Genomic DNA, 24,092 nt, shown 5'->3' on the forward strand with positions numbered 1-24,092 from the left:
AAAAATCTCCAAGCCCTGTCGAATTAAAACATGTTATTGAACCGAAACCAAAAGATGATAAAGAACCCAAAGAAGAACATCCCAGCAAAGAAAAACCAGGTGAAATTCCTATAAAAACTGTGGGGGAAAAGGCTGATAAGATCCCTAGTTCAGTAGACAAACTGGAAGATGGCAAAGATTATCCATTATTGGACCAAGATTTAAAGAAATCTCTTAGCCCTGTAGAATCAAAACCGGTCGATGAACCAAAACCTAGGGAAGAAAAAGAAATAAAAGAAGAACATCCAAGCAAGGGTGACCTAGATGCTCTTCCTGTGAAGACTGTGGACGAAAAAGATGAAAAGACACCCAGTCCAGTAGCCAAATTGAAAGACGGCAAAGAATCTCCATTGTCAGACAAGGACGTAAAGAAATCTCCAAGCCCTGTAGAAACTGTCTATGGACCGGAACCAAAGGACGAAATAGAATCGAAAGAAGAACATCTGAGTAAAGACAAATCAGATGAAATTCCCATTAAACCTGTGGAGGAAAAAGATCAAAAGACACCCAGTCCAGTAGATAAACTGAAAGACGGCGAAGAATCTCTATTGTCAGACCAAGATGTAAAGAAATCTCCAAGCCCTGTAGAATTACAACATGTCGATGAACTCAAACCAAAAGATGATAAAGAGCCCAAAGAAGAACATCCGAGCAAAGACAAGCCAGATGAAATTCCCATTAAAACTAAGGAGGAAAAGGATGAAAAGACACCCAGTCCTGTTGAAAAACTGAAAGATGGCAAAGAATCTCCATTGTCAGACCAGGATGTAACAAAATCTCCAAGCCCTGTAGAATTACAACATGTCGATGAACCCAAACCAAAAGATGATAAAGAACCCAAAGAAGAACATCCGAGCAAAGACAAGCCAGATGAAATTCCCATTAAAACTAAGGAGGAAAAGGATGAAAAGACACCCAGTCCTGTTGAAAAACTGAAAGATGGCAAAGAATCTCCATTGTTGGATCAGGAGTTAAAGAAGTCTTTAAGCCCTGTAGAATTAAAAACGGTCGATGAACTGAAAGCAAAGAAAGAAAAAGAACCCATAGAAGAACATCCTATCCAGGACAAACCAGGTGAAATTCCTATTGAAATTGTAGAGGAAAAGGATGACAAGACGCCAAGTCCAGACTACAAACTGAGAGATGACAATGAATCTCAATTGCTGGCCCAAGACATACAGAAGTCTTTAAACCCTGTAGAATTGAAACCGGTCGATGAACCGAAAGCAAAGGACGAAAAAGAACCCAAAGATGAACATCCTACCAAGGACAAACCAGAGGAAATTCACATCAAAACTATGGAGAAAAAGAATGAAAAGATCCCAAGTCCTGTAGACAAACTAAAAGATAGCAAAGAATCTCAATTGTTGGACCAGGAAGTTAAGAAATCTCCAAGCCCTGAAGAATTAAAACCAATCGATGAACCGAAACCAATTGACCAAAAAGAAACAAAAAAAGAACATCCAAGAAAGGACAAACCAGATGAAATTCCTATTAAAACTGTGGAGGAAATAGATCAAAAGACACCCAGTCCAGTAGACAAACTGAAAGACGGCGAAGAATCTCTATTGTCAGACCAGGATGTAAAGAAATCTCCGAGCCCTGTAGAAATAAAACATGTCGATGAACCGAAACCAAAGGATGAAAAAGAACCAAAAGTAAAATATCCAAGCAAGGACAAACCAGGTGAAATTCCTATTAAAACTGTAGAGGAAAGAGATGATAAGATCCCAAGTCCTGTTGACAAACTGAGAGATGAAAAAGATTCTCCATTGTTGGACAAGGACGTAAAGAAATCTCCAAGCCCTGAAGAATTAAAACCAATCGATGAACCGACACCAAAGGACGAAAAAGAAACAAAAGAAGAACATCCAAGAAAGGACAAATTAGATGAAATTCCTATTAAAATTGTGGAGGAAAGAGGCCAAAAGACACCTAGTCCAGTAGACAACTTGAAAGATGGCAAAGAATCTCCATTGTCAGACCAGGATGCAAAGAAATCTCCGAGCCTTGTAGAATTGAAACATGTCGATGAACCAAAACCAAAGGATGAAAAAGAACCAAAAGTAGAACTTCCAAGCAAGGACAAAACATGTGAAATTCCTATTAAAACTTTAGATGAAAAGGATGAAAAGACGCCCAGTCCAGCCGACAAACGGAAAGACGGCAAAGAATCTCCATTGTTAGACCAGGACGTAAAGAAAACTCCAAGCCCTGTAGAATTAAAACATGTCGTTGAACCGAAACCAAAGGATGATAAAGAACATAAAGAAGAACATCCGAGCAAAGAAAAACCAGGTGAAATTGCTATAAAAACTGTAGAAGAAAGGGATGATAAGATCACAAGTCCTGAAGACAAACTGGAAGATGGCAAAGATGCTCCATTATTGGACCAAGATTCAAAGAAATTTCTTAGCCCTGTAGAATCAAAACTGGTCGATGAACCAAAACCTAGGGAAGAAAATGAAACAAAAGAAGAACATCCAAGCAAGGATGATCTAGATGCTCTTCCTGTGAAAACTGTGGACAAAAAAGATGAAAAAACACCCAGTCCAGTAGACGAACTGAAAGATGGCAAAGAATCTCCAATGTCAGACCAGGACGAAAAGAAATCTACAAGCCTTGTAGAACTAAAACCAGTTGAAGAACCAAAATCTAAGGACGACAAAGTAACAAAGGAAGAGCATCCGAGTAGAGAAAGACCAGATGAAATTCCCATTCAAACTATGGAGAAAGAAGATGAAGTGACACCCACTCTAGTAGACAAACTTAAAGATATCAAAGAATCTCCATTGTCAGTTAAGGACGTAGAGAAATCTCCAAGCCCCGTAGAAACTGTCGATGGACCGGAACCAATTGACGAAATAGAACCCAAAGAAGAACTTCTGAGTAAGGACAAATCAGAAGAAATTACCATTAAAACTGTGGAGGAAAAAGATCAAAAGACACCCAGTCCAGTAGACAAACTGAAAGATGGCAAAGAAACTCCAATTTCAGACCAGGACGTAAAGAAATATCCAAGTCCTGTAGAATTAAAACATATCGATGAACCGAAACCAAAAGATGAAAAAGAACCCAAAGAAGAACATCCAAGCAATGAAAGACCACATGAAATTCCTATTAAAACTGTGGAGGAACAGGATGATAAGATCCCTAGCCCAGTAGAAAAACTGAAAGATGACAAAGAAACTCGATTGTCAGACCAGGACTTTACAAAATCTCCAAGCCCTGTAGAATTAAAACTTGTTGATAAGCCCAAACCAAAGGATGATAAAGAACCCAAAGAAGAACATCCGAACAAGGACAAACCAGATGAAATTCCCATTAAAACGGTGGAGGAAAAAGATCAAAAGACACTCAGTCCAGTTGATAAACTGAAAGATGGTAAAGATTCTCCATTGTCAGACGAGGACGTTTGGAAATCTCCAAGCCCTGTACAAGTAAGACCAGTTGATGAACCGAAACCGAAAGACGAAAAAGAACCAAAAGAAGAACATTCGAGTAGCGATAAACCACATGAAATTCCCATTAAAACTGTGGACGAAAAGGATGAAAAGACGCCAAGTCCAGTGAAAAAACTGAAAGAAGGCAAAGATTCTCCATTGTCAGACCAAGGCGTAAAGAAATCTCCAAGCCCTGTCGAATCAAAAACAGTTGATGAACTAAAACCAAAGGACGAAAAAGAACCCAAAGAGGAACATCCGAGTAAAGATAAACCAGATGAAATTCCCATTAAAACCGTGGTGGAAAAGGATGAAAAGACGCCAAGTCCTGAAGACAAACAAAAATATGGCAAAGAATTTCCATTGTCAGACCAGGGTGTAAAGAAATCTCCAAGCCCTATAGAATTAAAACCAGTTGATGTACCGAAACCAAAGGACGAAAAAGAACACAAAGAAGAACATTCATGTAAAGATACACCAGATGAAATTCCCATTAAAACTGTGGACGAAAAGGATGGAAAAACACCCATTCCAGTAGACAAACTGAAAGACGGCAATGAATCTCCATTGTCAGACAAGGACGTAAAGAAATCTCCAAGCCCTGTAGAAGTTGTCGATGGACCGGAACCAAAGGACGAAATAGAACCCAAAGAAGAACATCTGAGTAAGGACAAATCAGATGAAATTCCCATTAAAACTGTGGAGGAACAAGATCAAAAGACACCCAGTCCAGTAGACAAACTGAAAGATGGCAAAGAAACTCCAATGTCAGACCAGGACGTAAAGAAATATCCAAGCCCTGTAGAATTACAACATGTCGATGAACCCAAACCAAAAGGTGATAAAGAACCCAAAGAAGAACATCCGAGCAAAGACAAGCCAGATGAAATTCCCATTAAAACTAAGGAGGAAAAGGATGAAAAGACACCCAGTCCTGTTGACAAACTGAAAGATGGCGAAGAATCTCCATTGTCAGACAAGGACGTAAAGAAATCTCCAAGCCCTGTAGAAACTGTCGATGGACCGGAACCAAAGGACGAAATAGAACCCAAAGAAGAACATCTGAGTAAGGACAAGTCAGATGAAATTCCCATTAAAACTGTGGAGGAACAAGATCAAAAGACACCCAGTCCAGTAGACAAACTGAAAGATGGCAAAGACACTCCAATGTCAGACCAGGACGTAAAGAAATATCCAAGCCCTGTAGAATTACAACATGTCGATGAACCCAAACCAAAAGATGATAAAGAACCCAAAGAAGAACATCCGAGCAAAGACAAGCCAGATGAAATTACCATTAAAACTGTGGAGGAAAAGGATGAAAAGACACCCAGTCCAGTAGATAAACTGAAAGATGGCAAGGAATCTCCATTGTCAGACCAGGACGTTAAGAAATCTCCAAGCCCTGTCGAATTAAAAACAGTTGATGAACCGAAACCAAAGGATGAAAAAGAACACAAAGAAGAACAGTCGAGTAAAGATAAAGCAGAAGAAGTTCCAATTAAAACTGTGGTGGAAAAGGATGAAAAGACGCCAAGTCCCGTAGACAAACTGAAAGACGGCAAAGAATCTCCATTGTCAGACAAGGACGTAAAGAAATCTCCAAGCCCTGTAGAAACTGTCGATGGACCGGAACCAAAGGACGAAATAGAACCCAAAGAAGAACATCTGAGTAAGGACAAGTCAGATGAAATTCCCATTAAAACTGTGGAGGAAAAAGTTCAAAAGACACCCAGTCCAGTAGACAAACTGAAAGATGGCAAAGATACTCCAATGTCAGACCAGGACGTAAAGAAATCTCCAAGTCCTGTAGAATTAAAACATATCGATGAACCGAAACCAGAGGATGAAAAAGAACCCAAAGAAGAACATCCAAGCAAGGAAAGATCACATGAAATTCCTATTAAAACTGTGGAGGAACAGGATGATAAGATCCCAAGCCCAGTAGAGAAACTGAAAGATGGCAAAGAAGCCCCATTGTCAGAACAGGATGTAACAAAATCTCCAAGTCCTGTAGCATTAAAACATGTTGATGAACCCAAACCAAAGGATGACAAAGAACCCAAAGAAGAACATCTGAGCAAATACAAGCCAGATGAAATTCCAATTAAAACTGTGGAGGAAAAGGATGAAAAGACACCCAGTCCAGTAGATAAACTGAAAGATGACAAGGGATCTCCATTGTCAGACCAGGACGTTGAGATATCTCCAAGCCCTGTCGAATTAAAAACAGTTGATGAAACGAAACCAAAGGATGAAAAAGAACACAAAGAAGAACATTCGAGTATAGATAAAACAGAAGAAATTCCAATTAAAACTGTGGTGGAAAAGGATGAAAAGACGCCAAGTCCCGTAGACAAATTGAAAGATGGCAAAGAATCTCCATTGTCAGACCCAATCATGAAGAAATCTCCAAGCCCTACAGAATTAAAACCGGTTGATGTACCGAAATCAAAGGATAAAAAAGAACACAAAGAAGAACAACCGAGTAAAGATAAACCAGATGAAATTCCCATTAAAACTGTGGACGAAAAGGATGAAAAGACGCCAAGTCCAGTAGACAAACTGAAAGACGGCAAAGAATCTCCATTATCAGACAGGGGCGTAAAGAAATCTCCAAGCCCTGTAGAAACTGTCGATGGACCGGAACCAAAGGACGAAATAGAACCCAAAGAAGAACATCTAAGTAAGGACAAGTCAGATGAAATTCCCATTAAAACTGTGGAGGAAAAAGATCAAAAGACACCCAGTCCATTAGACAAACTGAAAGATGGCAAAGAAACTCCAATGTCAGACCAGGATGTAAAGAAATCTCCAAGTTCTGTAGAATTAAAACATATCGATGAACCGAAACCAAAGGATGAAAAAGAACCCAAAGAAGAACATCCAAGCAAGGAAAGGCCACATGAAATGCCTATTAAAACTGTGGAGGAACAGGATGATAAGATCCCTAGCCCAGTAGAGAAACTGAAAGATGGCAAAGAAACTCCATTGTCAGACCAGGATGTAACAAAATCTCCAAGCCCTGTAGCATTAAAACATGTTGATGAACCCAAACCAAAGGATGATAAAGAACCCAAAGAAGAACATCCGAGCAAAGACAAGCCAGATGAAATTCCAACTAAAACTGTGGAGGAAAAGGATGAAAAGACACCCAGTCCAGTAGATAAACTGAAAGATGGCAAGGAATCTCCATTGTCAGACCAGGACGTTAAGAAATCTCCAAGCCCTGTCGAATTAAAAACAGTTGATGAACCGAAACCAAAGGATGACAAAGAACCCAAAGAAAAACATCTGAGCAAAGACAAGCCAGATGAAATTCCAATTAAAACTGTGGAGGAAAAGGATGAAAAGACACCCAGTCCAGTAGATAAACTGAAAGATGACAAGGAATCTCCATTGTCAGACCAGGACGTTGAGATATATCCAAGCCCTGTCGAATTAAAAACAGTTGATGAACCGAAACCAAAGGATGAAAAAGAACACAAAGAAGAACAGTCGAGTAAAGATAAAGCAGAAGAATTTCCAATTAAAACTGTGGTGGAAAAAGATGAAAAGACACCAAGTCCTGTAGACAAATTGAAAGATGGCAAAGAATCTCCATTGTCAGACCAAGGCATTAAGAAATCTCCAAGCCCTACAGAATCAAAACCGGTTGATGTACCGAAATCAAAGGACGAAAAAGAACACAAAGAAGAACATCCGAGTAAAGATAAACCAGATGAAATTCCCATTAAAACTGTGGAGGAAAAGGATGAAAATACGCCAAGTCCAGTAGACAAACTGAAAGACGGCAAACAGTCTCCATTGTCAGACCAGGACGTAAAGAAATCTCCAAGCCGTATAGAATTAAAACCAGTTGATGAACCGAAACCAAAGGATGAAAAAGAACCCAAAAAAGAACCTCCAAGCAAGGACAAGCTAGATTCTCTTCCTGTGAAGACTCTTGACGACAAGGATGAAAAGACACCCAGTCCAGTAGATAAACTGAAAGATGGCAAGGAATCTCCATTGTCAGACCAGGACGTAAAGAAATCTCCAATCCCTGTCGAATTGAAACCAGTTGATGAACCGAAACCAAAGGACGAAAAAGAACACAAAGGAGAACATTCGAGTAAAGATAAACCTGATGAAATTCCCATTAAAACTGTGGACGAAAAGGATGGAAAGACACCCAGTCCAGTAGACAAACTGAAAGACGGCAAAGAATCTCCATTGTCAGACCAAGGCATTAAGAAATCTCCAAGCCCTACAGAATTAAAACCGGTTGATGTACCGAAATCAAAGGACGAAAAAGAACACAAAGAAGAACATCCGAGTAAAGGTAAACCAGATGAAATTCCCATTAAAACTGTGGACGAAAAGGATGAAAAGACGCCAAGTCCAGTAGACAAACTGAAAGACGGCAAACAGTCTCCATTGTCAGACCAGGACGTAAAGAAATCTCCAAGCCGTATAGAATTAAAACCAGTTGATGAACCGAAACCAAAGGATGAAGAAGAACCCAAAAAAGAACCTCCAAGCAAGGACAAGCTAGATTCTCTTCCTGTGAAGACTGTTGACGAGAAGGATGAAAAGACACCCAGTCCAGTAGACAAATTGAAAGTTGGCAAGGAATCTCCATTGTCAGACCAGGACGTTAAGAAATCTCCAAGCCCTGTCGAATTAAAAACAGTTGATGAACCGCAACCAAAGGATGAAAAAGAACACAAAGAAGAACATTCGAGTAAAGATAAACCTGATGAAATTCCCATTAAAACTGTGGACGAAAAGGATGGAAGGACACCCAGTCCAGTAGACAAACTGAAAGACGGCAAAGAATCTCCATTGTCAGACCAGGACGTACAGAAATCTCCAAGCCGCATAGAATTAAAACCAGTTGATGAACCGAAACCAAAGGATGAAAAAGAACCCAAAAAAGAACCTCCAAGCAAGGATAAGCTAGATGTTCTTCCTGTGAAGACTGTTGACGAGAAGGATGAAAAGACACCCAGTCCAGTAGACAAATTGAAAGATGACAAAGAATCTCCATTGTCGGACAAGGACGTAAAGAAATCACCAAGCCCTGTCGAAATAAAAACAGTTGATGAACTGAAACCAAAGGACGAAAAAGAACCCAGAGCAGAACATCCGAGTAAAGATAAACTAGATGAAATTCCCATTAAAACTGTGGACAAAAAGGATGAAAAGACGCCAAGTTCAGTAGACAAACTGAAAGATGGCAAAGAATCTTCATTGTCAGACCAGGACGTAAAGAAATATCCAAGCCCTGTACAATTAAAACCAGTTGATGAACTGAAACCAAAGGACGACAAAGAACCCAGAGCAGAACATCCGAGTAAAGATAAACTAGATGAAATTCCCATTAAAACTGTGGACAAAAAGGATGAATACATGCCAATTCCAGTAGACAAACTGAAAGACGGCAAAGAATCTCCATTGTCAGACCAGGACGTAAAAAAATCTCCAAGCCCTATAGAATTAAAACCAGTTGATGAACCGAAACCAAAGGATGAAAAAGAACCCAAAGAAGAACATCCGAGTAAAGATAAACCAGATGAAATTCCCGTTAAAACTGTGGACGAAAAAGATGGAAAGCTACGCAGTCCAATAGACAATTTGAAAGAGAACACAGATTCTCCATTTTCAGAACAGGACTTAGAGAAGTCTCTAAGCCATGTAGAGTCAAAACCGGTAGATGAAAGAAAACCTAGGGAAGAAAAAGAAACAAAAGAAGAATCTCCAAGCAAGGACAAGCTAGATGCTCTTCCTGTGAAGACTGTCGACGAGAAGGATGAAAAGACACCAAGTCCAGTAGACAAACGGAAAGATGACAAAGAACCTCCATTGTCAGACCAGGACCTAAAGAAATCTCCAAGCCCTGAAGAATTAAAACCTTTCGATGAACCGAAGCCAAAGGACGAAAAGGAAACCAAAGAGGAACATCCAAGCAAGGACAAGCTAGGTGAAGTTCCTTTTAAAACTGTAGAGGAAAAAGATAAAAAGACGGCCAGTCCAGTAGACAAACTGAAAGATGGCAAAGACTCTCCATTGTCCCATCAGGTCTTAAAGAAGTCTTCAAGCCCTGAAGGCTTACAAACGCTCCATGATTTTATACTTAAAGATGAAAAAGAACCAAAAGAAGAACATGCTAGAAAGGAAAAACCAAATGAAATTTCTATTAAAACTGAAAAGTTTGGAAAGACGCTCAGTCCAGTAGACCAACTGAAAAATGGCAGGGAATCTCCATTGTCAGACCAGGACGTAAAGAAATCTCCAAGCCCCGTAGAATTAAAACCAGTCGATGAACCGAAGCCAAAAGACGAAAAGGAAACAAAAAATGAACATGCAAGTAGGGACAAACCAGATGAATTTCCCTTTAAACCTGTAGAGGAAAAAGATGAAAAGGCGCCTAGTCCAGTAGACAAGATAAAAGATGGCGGAGAACAGCCATTATCAGAACAAGTATCAAAAGAGACGCCAAGCGATGTAGAATCAAAAGTGCTTGATAAAATAGAGCCAAAAGACGAAAAAGAAACAAAAGAAGAATGTCCCAGCAAAGAGCAAAAAGATAAAAAGACGCCTAGTCCAATAGATGATATAAAAGATGGCAAGGAATCTCCAGAAACAACGCTAGACGGAAGTGTGTCACCCCCCTTAGAGGAAGAACTGAAAAAATCTTCAAGTCCAGATCTAGTGTTAAAACAACTTTATGACTTGTCACTTAAGGACAATTTACCAATGACCGTACCAAGTACGAGCAGGGACAAGGCAGAAGAATTAATTGTAAAAACAATTAAACCTCTCTCTGAAAAAGCATTAAGTCCTGAAAAGTCGTTGAAATCAGACATACAGATAGTAAAAGAGACAAAAGAGTCTCCAAGCTCCATAGGAGAAAAATTTATGGATGATAAGTCACCAAAAGAAAAGGCTGAACCAAAAATAAAAAGCCAAGACAATGTGATCACAGATAAAAAAACGCCAAGTCCTGTAGGAGAAATTAAACAAGAAAAGGAATCTCCATGTCCTGTAGAAGAAAAATATAATGATGAATCATTATCCAAAAGAAAACCAGAACCGAATGGAAAGATTTCAGTAGAGAAAGAAGTAGAGAAAAGTGTTTTGGAAGAAGCTAGCGGTCCTCCACTAGGAGAAAAAATTACACAAAAGGACAAAGTTTCACTTATGTCAGAGGAAAAATTACAAAAAGACTCTACATCTTTTACAATAGTAAAAGGTGACCAGAGATCTGTACATTCGATACCAGACAAACTTGATGACAAACAAGATGATAATACTTCTGTCCCTGTATCCCGTCTCATTAATGATAAACAAAAGGAGTTAAGTAGATCTCAAGATCAATCAAATCTTTTTGAACTAATTGATGAACCTGAATCAGAACAATCGACCAATGTTCAAACTGTTATGGAAAATGGGTTGTCAATAAAAAGGAAAACAATAGTACATAAAATTACAAAATTATTCGGTAATTATACTGAAAATGTTTTGCGAAAGCACGTCACAACGATAACGACAATTGAAGACGAATTTCCTGACGGCACAATTAACATAAAAAGAAATGAACAAGAATTGTATGAGGATCAAATTTTAGAAAATTCTGATTATTTCGTTCAAAGTTGCGATCATACTTCAAATAAGACTAAGGAAAAGGGAGATTTTGAAAGTAGTTCTCAAGTTGCTCACAGTAGTTCGGAAGACGTTTCTAGGGAAATAAGTTTAGAAGAAAAATACAGTTTTGAAAGTTCTGAAAAGAGTGTGAAAAAACATTCTTTGTCCAAAGACTTAAAGGATAAAAGTGATAAAAACGAAATAAATGCAATAAATGAAGAGGGTTTGAAACCTGGAAGTAGTATTTTAAGTACGTCAATGTCAAGTTCACTAGTGTCACCAAAATTAACACTAGAAGATAGTGCAGAGCAAATCATGAGTTCGGTAAGAAAAGCTTTCGGAGAACAAGATGAAGACATACAGCAAGGTATTAAAACTGAAAGCATTATTATAAGACCAGATCTAGAAAGAGTTTCAACGCCACCCACCGTCCCAGTAAGTCCCTTGCCAAAGACACCTAGTAGTTTCCAGGACGTAAAAATGAGTGATGGAGTTCAAAGTGAAGTAATTTATGATAAGTCGGATAGTGCTGAAGAAACTGTTACTAAAGTAGTGCACGTCGGCGATGACATTGTCACTCAAAAAATATCTACTACTACGGAAAAGGTTGCAAAGTCTGTCAAGGGAATCGATTTAGATGTGGACGCCGACTTAGTAGCACTTATGCAAAATGTCGGTAAAATAAAAACTGAAACAGATACTGTAACAAAAATAATAAAAGAAGGTGAAAATGTTGTAACTCAAACAATTACTACAGTTACTACCAAAGAGATAATCTCAAGAGAAGATGGCACTCCTCAAAATGTCAAGACTACAATTGAAACAACAACACACAGCAAAGGCGCTGATGGGTCTGTAACAACAACAAAAGATACAAAGATCTTACTTAACGAATGTTCTTCAACTTTACGTTCCACATCGCAAATGGATCTATATCCGAAAGATTTTAAATCCGACAGCTCTCTAGATATGGATGTTAATAGTAAAGTTGGAATAACTCAGGATCTTTCACAGTTAGAATCAGTTGACTTACTTGACTTGGATGATGTCGATCTTAATATAGAAGATACAAACATCGACACTGATGTTAGTAAGCGGATTGTTAAAGAAGGTAACGTGGATATAATTGAAACAATAACGACAACTACTAAAAAAGAAACTATAAAAATTAATGAAAACAATAAAAAAATTAAAACTAGTATTGAAACTATTGTAACAAAAGAGTATCCAGATGGATCTAAGAAGGAAGAAAAAAATGTTGAAGTGAAAATAGATGAGTTTAGTGAAGACGCTTGTAATGATATTGAAGACTTGCTTAAAGATTACTCAATCATTGGTGAACCAGAGGAAGAGGAGTCAATTCAGAGTGAAAATATTTTAGTAAACGGCATTAACATCCTAAGAGCTGTTTCCACTAAAACAATAAAAACGAAGTATACTAATTCAGAAGGCATTGTTAAAAAAATAAAGACTGTTACCATCGTTACTACTACTGACACATATCCAGATGGTTCATCACAAACTCGGATCGATACAAGCCTGTCCTTATCAGATATTGAGGAACTAGATAATGTAGTTGAAACGACCGAACTATTGGACTACACAATACTAGAAAACACAACACAAGAAGTCAAAAGTGAATGTCAAGAGAAAGTCATAGATGGAAATAAAGTCCAACAATTTATCACAATAACTACAAAAACCGATATCTTAGCAACAGAAGATAGAACAAAGAAGAAGAAAAAAATTAGTACAGAGACAGTAACAGAAACAAAGAATCCAGATGGAACTGTGGAAGTTACAAAGGATATAAATATAAAAATTGAAGATTTTGTTTCAAGAGCAGAGGAAAGTATACTAGAAGGATTTGAAAGTATGGGTCATCCGCAAGAAAATTGCGAAGTAGAAGAAACAGAAGTTATAGAACATGGCAAACGAATCAAAAGAAAAAAGACAACAATAACTACAAAACAAACATTTACTAACCAAACTACTGCAATAATCAAAACAAAACTAACAACGACTATTACAACTGAAGATGAATATCCAGATGGATCAATTGTAACAAAAACTAGTAAATATAATCAATTTTTTGATGAAGAAATACCATGCGAAGGTATAACTCCTAGCTCAGAATTGCAATTTGAAGATCATAATTTACTTAAGGATCTTGTTCTAGTAGGGGATATTGAAGAAACGGAATCAGTTGAAGATAAAGAAATAGAAGAAGACAAGATTTTAATAAAACGTCATGTAGTCATTAAAACTACAAAAAGCCATTATACTGATTCGAATAATATTTTAAGAAAATTGAAAACAGTGGTTACTACTACAACGACGGATACTTACCCAGATGGGTCTACTAACACAACAACAGCTACCAATATTTCTGTCAATGACATAGAGAGAAACGATTATGAATCTTTAGATGTAAACACTTATTCCAAGTTACAAGACAAAACTGTAGACGTCAATAAAGAGCATAAAAGAGTTCTTAGAAATGGTAAGGAAGTAGAACAAATTATAACAACCACAACAACTTCGGAAATATTGTCAAAAGTTGATGAAAGTGAAACAGTTTTAAGAGTAACGAAAGAAATCGTAACGGAAACTATGTTACCTGATGGAACAGCTGAAGTGGTTAAAGAAATTAGAGTATCCACTCAGGATTATTCAAGAAACTCTATCGATAATAATTTAGAAGGTTACATTCAGTCTGGTGAGCCAGAAACTGAAACTAAGACAGAACTTGAGAAAGTATTCGAAAACAATGTTTTAATAAACAGACAAAAAACTATTACTACAACTAAAGAATTGCTAGTTAACTCGAAAACTAAAACAAAGAAAATTAAAACTACTACTAAAACGACCTTGGAAGATGAGTACCCAGATGGCACTGTTATAGTAAAAAAGACTGAAAAGATTTCTATTTCTGATATGCCAACTGATAGTTATGGTTGTGACACTTCTATATCTGAGACCTCAGATACTGAAGTCGTGGAAGATACTGTTGAAGATTTAGACGTAAAACATGAACTTGTAGCTAAAGGAAGTGATACCATAAAGAGAACAATTACAACAAAAACAAAAAAAGAAACCTTACAAAGCTTAGATAAAGATGTTAAACGTATAAGAACTACGATTGAAACAACGACAGAAGATGAATATTCTGATGGTTCCATAGAAACTACAAAGGATGTCAAAATAACGATTTCCGAATTTCAAAAAACGTCTAATAGTGACTTACAGGCTGCTTTACAAGGATTTACTTCCACTGGAGTTTCAAAAACGAGCGACGACAAAAAGAGGAATGTGTATATAAATGAAAATTCCGAAAAAATTACTCAAGAAATCACTACACATGTTACAAAAGAAGAGCTTTTAAATCCTGAAACCCAAGAAGTTGCTGTGAAAACCATTACAGAAACTACAACCGAAAATAAAAAAGAAGATGGCTCAATAGAAACTACCAAAGACGTTCAAACACAGGTTACATATCTGCCCAAGGGCAGTAGAATGAGTGATTGGTCACCAGAAGATATCGAGAATTTATCGCAAAATATCGAATCAGTTGTAGAAGGAGGGAAGCCGATTATACGTGAACACGATAAACCTACACTCGCACAATTGCCCTTAGAAAAGAAGTGTGAGTCACAACAGTCCGAAACTAAATCGAGAAAACGATCTCCAGTGGGTGAAATAACGACTGAAACTGAAACTTTCACTAAAGTTGTAAAGGAAGGAGATAAACAAATCACACAGACGATTACCGTTTTGACCACAAAAGAAGTCATTAGCCCTGAAAAAATAAAAATAACTGTAGAAACAATAACTGTTAGCAAAGGAGACGATGGCACAACAAAAACTACAAAATCTACTAAAACTACTGTTTCAGAATTTAAAGAAGAATACGAGGAAATTATTGACACTGGCGAAAGTGAAAAATCATCGTCCAAATTTTCATCCAAAACTGGAGATTTAAGAAGTTCATCAGGAGCCAGTGACGATTTTGATCAACGAGGAATATCATCACCCCCCTCCGATATCAGTTCTAGAGAATCTCATGCAGCAACTCACGCTTGGGGTACTGAAAGCAGTGGCATGTATTACAGCGACGACGATGGGCAAGGCAGTCCAAGCAGTACAAAGTCTCAAATAGCACATTCTCCAAGATCGAATTTAAGCTTTGAATTAGATACTAAATTATTACCCCCATCATCAGATCCCATGTCCATGTCAATATATGGTGACATTCCTGGGGACGATGAGTCTTTTACCCTTTCCGCTGAAGTGCAATCTAAAACATACGTACATGAAAAAGTAGAAAGTAAGTCAGATATCAAGATAAGTTCAAAAGAGGAATCAAAATCGGAATCGATTCATCATTCTGATATATCCTTCTTAAAAGAGGCTGACGAACAATTCAATAAAGCAATCGAAGAACATAAAAAAGTAAGCGGCCACGAGGTCATATCAAATATAACAGCAAAATATAAAATCGATGAACAGAGTCATTCTAGTGGTAGTCACTATGAGGCGAAGAAAGAGGGGGATAGCTTAACATTAAAAGAACTACGAACTGAATCTCAAAAAGCTTCAGCTAGCAGTTCCACTTCGACTCACGAATCGAAATCGAGTAAAACTGAAAGTTCCGAAAAAACGACCAAAGACAAAGATCCCATAGAATCTTGGGGCAAACCATTGGGACTTCCGAGTCCAATCTTGCCACCCAACCAAACCGAGAATAGAAGTACACCCAAAAAGCAAATGGCGTCTTCGAATGTAGCGAATAAGAATAAGTTGAATCAAGAGAAGAGCAAAGAGGCGAAACGAGCTTCGGAATCGCCTAGTAAAAAGAAGACCCCCGCTCCCATATACATGGACCTCACGTACGTGCCGCACCACGGAAACTCGTACTACTCGGCGATGGAGTTCTTCAAGCGGGTCAGAGCACGCTACTACGTATTCTCGGGGACGGAGCCATCTAAGGAAATATACAATGCTCTTCTAGATGCCAAGAAAACATGGGAAGACAAGGACTTAGGTAATTATTATAGAGTTTTTAATAATATCTATGGACACTTCACAACACGTCAGTCTGGCCCCGTGGTAAGTACCTGAAGGACTTGTGTTACAGGTACCAGACAACGGAAATATATTTAATACTTTTATACTATACATATATTTAAGATTTTTATTATAATACACATATTTAATAATACTGTTTTGTCATATTATGTACTTCAAAGTTTTTTTTATTTTAAAAGGTTTGTTAACAATAATAATTGCTAAATCACTTTACAATATGGTTCCGACTACTCCTAATTAGTTTAAATTCAGTGTTACACTTATTTACAGGCAAACATTACATGTACCAATAAGTTTATTAACAATTCATACGTAATAGATTAATAAAACTATTAAATTAACATGCTAAAAAAACACACAATACATAAGTGAAAATTACAGTTAAAATTTACCTTATAAAGTAATAGAAGAAGGAACTTTGTAGGTTTAAAATTTTTATTATGCTATTTATGTTTTATTGTATATTATTATTAGAACTTTTAGACCAATTTCCAAGTCCTAATTTTTGGAGAGACTGTTGTAAGCGTTACAGGTTCTTGATCCTGAGAGTCCAAGGTTGGTATTTGAGGCTGGAATGTTAAAAAATAAAAAGCAGTGATCATAGGTAATCTCGAAGAGATATTTTTTTTTCTAGCAAGTGTAACAATAGGGGCAATCCATTTCAGAGCCATATTTTATGTAGAAAAACCTGATCCACCTGTATCCTACGATTCCTCAGAGTGATCATTATGTAATGTTTCAAACTATTGTCATACCCATAAAGCTATAACAGCCAACGTTTTTCATAAACATAATACACAATATAATTTAACTGCAGGACGTGTATCTTTTACAACATTATTGAATTCTATCAAATGTCGTTGACCTTTTTATGTTGACCGTTAAAATATTTGTGGTTCCGTTCTTCTAAAGGGTCGTCTGTTCTGTTTCAGAAGTAACAATAATTCCGACGTACGACACCGACGTGCTCGGGTACTGGGTGACCGAGAACGAGGAAGCCCTGGAGAAGTACAAGATCGACCTCTCGCCGTCGGCCTCACGCTGCACCATCAACCTGCAAGACCACGAGACATCCTGCGCCGCCTACAGACTCGAGTTCTAGGTGTCGGGCCTATTTGTGGCCTTCTCATCGGAGAAGTGAGCCTCCTACGCCGCGCGGGTACCGTCGAGGCCTGGAGGGTGGTGGTGTACCGCGTGAGAATCTGTGATAGTCGTTAGCGATCGGGACGGACCCGCGCGAGGCCGCTACTCCGCATGAGATAGTTTGCAAATAGCCGACAGTGCGCCGTGCGCGACGCCGCGATTGGAGTTGTATACGAGCTCGTATACGACTCGCAATCCGCGACCCTATTTGTAAGACTCGATTAGATGGATAAGTTCCGACACTGTACCCGAACGTCCGCCGTCGGCGACCACATCCAACCGTTGTCGAACCAACCTCTCGACCTAAAATCAGAAACGTCCATTTTTTTCTAAAAACTCTTTTCTAGTAGTGTCATTGATAAGAAATACACGCCATTTAAAAATATTTTTATGACGTTTTCGAGTATGGTGTTATACAATGAGTAGTGCTTTTATACACGATATTTAGCGAAGGTCCATTTTATTTAGCCGACACACCGCTTGTGCAACAAAAATTTTTGAAAAAATTATTTTGCTAACGCCATATAACTCTTATATATTATGTAACTATAAATGTAGAGACGTTAATTTTTTAGCGAGCGCTTTACACGGACGTGATATTTTAGGAAAAAGTCCATTTCTGGTAGAAGACAAACCGACTAGGACTCGACCCGAGGACGAGAGCGAACACGCGCGCGGCTCGGTGTCGCGCGCGCCGCGGCAGCTACGGCCGCGGCCCTATGTTACCTCTTTAGAAAGATAAAGATTACTTCTATTGTCTAAATGTGATTACGGAATGAATGTGTAAAATGGATTTGTGAAAAAAATAGATTCCTCGATATTTAATTCCGACCCGGTCGTTAGATATACGAGTAGAGTGCACAAAAGTCGGATCGCGATGGCGGGCGGCCGGGCCATGCCGCGCGGCGCCGCCCGTGCCTGCGGCGGAGCCGCGCGCGACGCCGCCCGGCCGCCCGACGCGGAGTGAAGAAGTGATCTCTATTTTTTGTAATAAAACGGCAGCCTAAGATAATAGAGAGCTTAAACGATTTAATGAATGTTTTATTAGAAATATTTAAAATGATATATTTACCGTTGTTTTAAGTTAAATACCGCTTGTTGCGTCTTTGACTATATAGTTTTAAAGCGTGTTGAAGTCGTTTCGTGTACAGTTAAGTCCCGACAGAATCTCAGGAATAATTTCGGCGTTTCGGTGTGACGCGACGCGACGTGTAAATTTTTCTAGTCGAATTCTACCCAAATACTTACGAACGCGTAGTGGTATTCGTTCCTATATAAATTGATTTATATTTTTTGTAAACCTCGAGTAGATAGTTTCCGCGCTACGTCGTCGCGGAGCGCGTGCGCGACCTGTGACGTCATTCGACCCTACACATCTAGTCTAAGTCACGAGGCGTTTCCTCCTCTTCTCCGTTCATCGTTTGCCAATTCAAAGAGAAAGGTTTCGAGTCAATTAATTTTAAGTCATCCATAGTCTAAGGCCACCCGACGTACCGTCGCTTCCTTCGCCGAACTCGTAGTCGCAAAACCCGATTCCGTATAATCTTCGCCTGCACAACGTATCATCGAAATGTTCTGTCTCCGCGTACGTCGAGCGTATTTGTTTTCTGAAGTGTTCGGGTGATACGACGAGGGGAGTGCGCCGCGTGAGGCACGACGGGGAGGCGCGCCGCGGCCCGAGACGGACGGAGCTAGCTTTCTCTTTCTCTCTCTCTGACACTGCCTGGCTCGACTGGCCTCTCGCGTTCACGGGGCCCGAGGCGCCTCGTTCCCCCGCTTGTCCCGTTCCGTTCGTCGCTCGACGCCCGTCCGGCGTCCGCCGTCCGTCCGCCCTGGCCGCGGCCCGTCCCCGTGCGGTCGACGTCGCGGCCGGCTCCGAAGCCCGACTCAGACGTTCACTATTATATTTTATAGCTAGAAGTATAATTAATTAATGCATATTATTATATTAGGAGTATTAAAATGTTACTAAAGATAAGAATTGTATCAGCTTAGTGAACATCAATAGCTCCGAGAGTGAATCATTATTGAAATTATTAAATGTTGTACTTTTCTTATCTCGTTGCTTTAAATTTGAAAATTTATGTATGTGATAGAATTTATACGAGCGATCGTCTCGCAGATTGAAATATATAACTCATATGACGAAGTGATATAATTATTTTCGGTCTGTTTTGTCTTATGTATTTATTTATAAACGGATAGAGATCGTTCGAATTGTATGCGTCGGTCGTCACGCGGCCGACGCGTTGTCGCTCCGTCCGACGTCCCGGGGACTCGCAAGCGGCTGCGCGCCGACCAGTCAGCGAGACGTCGGACGCGAGGGGGGGCTGTGGGAGTAGATGTAAAGCTTCTGTGGTGCTAACAACGTGCTATGCGGGGAGGGCCCAAGCATCGTTGGAATAGAATCGGTCGATGAGCTGTCAGAATCTCTCGTTTGTAGATATTTTGTATGTTTTGTAAATATATTAGTAGCTGTCGTGTTCCCCGGTCGGCGGCGCGCTCGGCTTAGTTCCCGACCGACTCTTCCCGCGCCGGCGCCCGGGTCGTTTAGTACTCAAAGACTGCCTTATCCAGATATTTGTACGCGACGCGCCGCAGTCCTCCCGGAATGCCGCCCGCTCGCTGTCGTCGCGTGCGACGTGCCGACACGTCGGCCGCTCCGTGGACTGCGGCGCGCCGTCCACTCTACCTACACTTTCTAACCCTGTTGATGTTTTTGAAATCGCCGATTTTATTGGATTGTGAACACGCTAAATGGTAAGGCTGATCGATGTGCGGGCCGGGATGTGCTTCGTTCCGTCGCTCGACCGCGTCGCTGTGTCGCTATGTTTAATAATTTAAATAATGATGTCGATCCTTTGAGGGTTCTTTAGGTATTTATTACGATTAATGTATTATGTAATTAAAAGAGAAAAAAAGAAAAAAATATTAAGAACCATTCATTATATCAGTCGTATCGCTATTTCCCATTCAGCGTGTTTGGTGAAGTGTATGAGTCAATAAACAAAAAGTAATATTCCGGTGTTTCCTTTATTCATCCTTCTAGAAGTAACTGAGGGGACTGTCGACTCCTCGTAGAGATAGGCTATTTGAGTCGGCGAAGACGATGCGAAAATATTATGATTAAATATCATATATTTTCACAGTAATAAATTACTTGGGAACCGTACATTCTTTCCGTAACGAAAACTACTTTATGTGCTTTCCCGAGAGTCAAATACATATACCAAACAGCTAAATTGGTTCAGTGATTTTAAATGTGAAGGGAGGTAACAGACATGAACACATTTACATATTTTATAATATTAGTATGTAAAAGCCTTTAGGCTATGTTATTAGTATTTAAATATAATATTGTGACGAAACGGGTGTTTAGACAGAAAATCAAAAAATATTACAGGAATTGAAACTTTATAATAACATAAATTACAAAATGACAGGCAACGATCACATGTGAAGTCAAACAATATACAGAGCACTTAACACTATGTTTTGGTACAATAATACTTTGTCTCACTTCGAACTTCAGCTTACGTCATAATCGCAGAGAATTGATTCAATCAATTTTCACAATTTTATTTTCCTAAATCACAAAAGATGCAATTTCGCTTCCACTTTTTATGGTTCTGCTAATAAGCATCAAAAATTAATGAACTTTTTATAATCTCAATAAACTCTCAAAAATGATTTTACAAGTAATTCTAATCTCACGATAGATTGTACGAATAACATAACAATAATTTACACTTAATTATAATTAGTCCTAAAATATAAATATGGCAATTGGAATGTTGACATCACTAGCAGAGCTGAAGGCTACTGAGGGTGGGTTGCGCCAACTTACTTTAACTACTAGTATAACTTTAATTATAACAAAATGTCAAAATATGAACGGTCAAATCTCTGGTTAAAGTAAAAAATGGACGCCATATGACAATAACCTTAACCGCGCAATTTCGCTCGGTTAAAGTTGGGTCACAGTATTGCCATAACTGTGGTCATTGTTATAGTTATTGTTCAAGTTAACCTTTACTATAACCTTAACTTTAACTATTAGGTACTGTAACTATAAAAACGCGTGTGGTTCAACCCACCCTACGAACATTCAATTCATTTCAGAAGTTCTGAACCATTAATTATTATTGCTTTTAATAGTAACCGACTCAGCTTAAAACATGCTGAAATCGAGGTATCGCTACAAAATTTTCACTATATTTACTATCTATACATAAGGGCACAATTAAACGTACCGGCCAAATTTTTTTTAAGGGGTTAGGTATCACTAGGAGAGTCCATTTAACAAAAAAAAATTAGGGTGTTATTTTTTACAATACATTAATTTTATCCCACATAAAATATACATATCAGTATATCGAAAATTGGCCGGAAGGTTTAATTGCACCCTGTATATCGAACCTAAAACCTCGCAGACTATACTATGACTAACCAATCTGGGGCCGTACCACGAAACTATTTGAGACTCAAACAATCGGACGAGAATACCGCGTCCTACTCTTACAAACGTGTAATGACGTTGTTAGAGCAAGACGGTGCATTCTCGTCCGATTGTTTAACTCTCAAAACGGTTTCATAGTAGGCCTACTGACTTGGATCATTTATTCACATTTCTTAATTTAATTTACTCCTGACTCAGTACAGACTGACACAAGTTAGTTGACGTTCTAACATTTTTCTAATTGATCCTTTTAAAAATTATCAATTCATTGCTTGTAATAATTGTACTCAACTTCTACAGGACATACCTATATATCCCACATATCAAAAGTAGAAAACATACCTACTTACATGTTACAATATCGATGTACCAAAATGTACCATCGAATAAATTGATTGATAGGCAGTTGGCGTCCCCGTCATTTGGTCGGATTATGTCAACTTAATGTAAGTAGTCACTCGTCATTTGTCGGCTGGGTTTGACATAACGCGACCAAACTACTCAGATCCGCCAACTGCCAATGACTCAACTTCTCTGACAGTACATCAACATTAATTACTCTCAAACATAGTGCGTTCAACCCTTTAAGCCTCTTCAGTGGACGCAACTGCAGATGCCCACCTCTGTGGCGTTCGATAAAATAGAGTTGACATTCGACATACACGTCGACGTCGACGGAATTGATATACATGTTATACATACATAATATAACATGTATATCAATTCCGTACATTTTAATCAACGATTCTATGAAGAAGCGATAAAAAAAACGTCTTGGCCAAGGGCTCAGATGACAAGTGCAGATGACGTGAAGAGCCAGCTCGATACGATCACAGGACGGACATTTTATGCCAATGAAATTTTGTTTTTGCATTTCATAGCGCACTAGCGGCTAGGCCGCAGCGGCCAGGTCGCGGCGGCAATCGAGATAGATACCTTAGTATAAAACCGCCATAGACCACGCGCACCTGGCCGCCACGCGGACAGCGGCCTATGGCTAATTTGTACTGAATTGACAATTGCGTGAGACTTATTGCAAATATGTCAAATCCATACAAATTGAAATGTATCTACGCGTCGCGTTGCGGTCTGAATGAACCCGTCGGGCAGTATAAGATACCAGTGGCCGGTATAAACCTGGTCTCTAGAACCTCATATCGTCAGGTTTCCGCAGGAAGTAGGCGACGCGGTCGGTGGGCACCTTGTACTCGTGCATCCAGCGGTTGCCCTTCCGCAGCGACCCGTCGATGCCGTCCTGCCACAGGCCCGCCGGCAGGTACACTGGAATGTAAAGAAAGATTTCAGCAACGTTTACCTCTTACAATGGCAAGAGATGACGCCAAAAATACTATTTTATAGGATGTGTCAGTTATCTATCTATCGAAGTTCTCTTACGGCCGTTCTCAATATTTGATCTATCTCTGGTTTTGCCCTACTAGAGATAGGAATAACTCACATTAGACATTAGAGACATATATTTTATGTCAATTATGAGCTATTTCTATCTCTAGTAGGGCAAAACCAGAGATATATCAAATATTGGGAACGGCCGTTAGTGCGGACTGCGGCGGTATAGCTACGAAAGCTGAAAACATAAATTAAAGTGAGCCTCGACCATGCTCTGAAGTCCTAAGATCTTCCTTTGGGGCTCACAAACATATTTTATTCCTGGGGTATAACTATAACTTCAGTAGAAACAGTGTTTTTTATTAATCTACATTCTACTCAAGAGGGTTAGTAGGTACTATCAAAGAAGTTGATTCATGGGCAGACCACGGACCTACGTGGTCGCGTCATGTCAAATCCATCCGACAGATCGCAGCTAACAGTGAATTGACATAATTCGACCAACTGTCGTAGGTCCATCATCTGTCTAGGAATCAACTTCTCTGATAGTACAATGGCAATAAGTTATTTTTTTAACAAAAATCCGACCTTCTCTCGTGGTCTGGCCCTTGTTGACGACGGGCGCGACGACGAGCTCGTCGCCGACGACGAACTCGTCGCGCACGAGCAGCGCCGCCTCGCCGTCCGCCACCAGCCACAGCGGCCGCACCAGCGGCAGCCCCTCCTCCAGCGCCTCGCGCTTGAACTTCAGCAGCAGCGGGATCACCTGGAATCACATAAATTGTTATGGTCGAAATATTGAGGCAGAGAAGTAAATATGCAAACAAGTACAGTGTTGCTACGACGGTTCCGTTTTTTTTTTAAATTACGAAAATCGCCGACCCTTCGACAACGCGTTGTTATTGGTTCTTTATTACATGATATACATTTTCATCTACATCGAA

The 24,092-nt window shown here is 39.3% G+C and overlaps 2 protein-coding genes across 7 annotated transcripts in view; one reads left to right on the forward strand and one right to left on the reverse strand.

Moving 5' to 3' along the window:
• LOC121734485 (microtubule-associated protein futsch-like) overlaps nucleotides 1-20,361 on the forward strand; it is a 141,750-nt gene extending 121,389 nt beyond the window's left edge. Inside the window, exons 9-10 of the mRNA XM_042125098.1 lie at nucleotides 100-16,155; nucleotides 17,132-20,361. Coding sequence (XP_041981032.1) covers nucleotides 100-16,155; nucleotides 17,132-17,301 — 16,226 coding nt within the window. The 3' untranslated portion in view covers nucleotides 17,302-20,361. The remainder of the gene's footprint in view (nucleotides 1-99; nucleotides 16,156-17,131) is intronic.
• A 2,487-nt stretch (nucleotides 20,362-22,848) lies between these two features.
• Nucleotides 22,849-24,092, reverse strand: part of LOC121734191 (myogenesis-regulating glycosidase) — a 39,753-nt gene continuing 38,509 nt past the window's right edge. For all 6 annotated transcript variants that reach the window (XM_042124661.1, XM_042124662.1, XM_042124667.1 and 3 more), the window contains 2 exons: nucleotides 23,737-23,914; nucleotides 22,849-23,082 (listed from right to left, as the gene is read on the reverse strand). In XM_042124661.1, the coding sequence (XP_041980595.1) occupies nucleotides 22,946-23,082; nucleotides 23,737-23,914 (315 nt within the window). In that variant the 3' untranslated portion in view covers nucleotides 22,849-22,945. The remainder of the gene's footprint in view (nucleotides 23,083-23,736; nucleotides 23,915-24,092) is intronic.

This window comes from Aricia agestis, chromosome 15 (genome assembly GCF_905147365.1).
Source record: "Aricia agestis chromosome 15, ilAriAges1.1, whole genome shotgun sequence".
Lineage (NCBI taxonomy): Eukaryota > Metazoa > Arthropoda > Insecta > Lepidoptera > Lycaenidae > Aricia > Aricia agestis.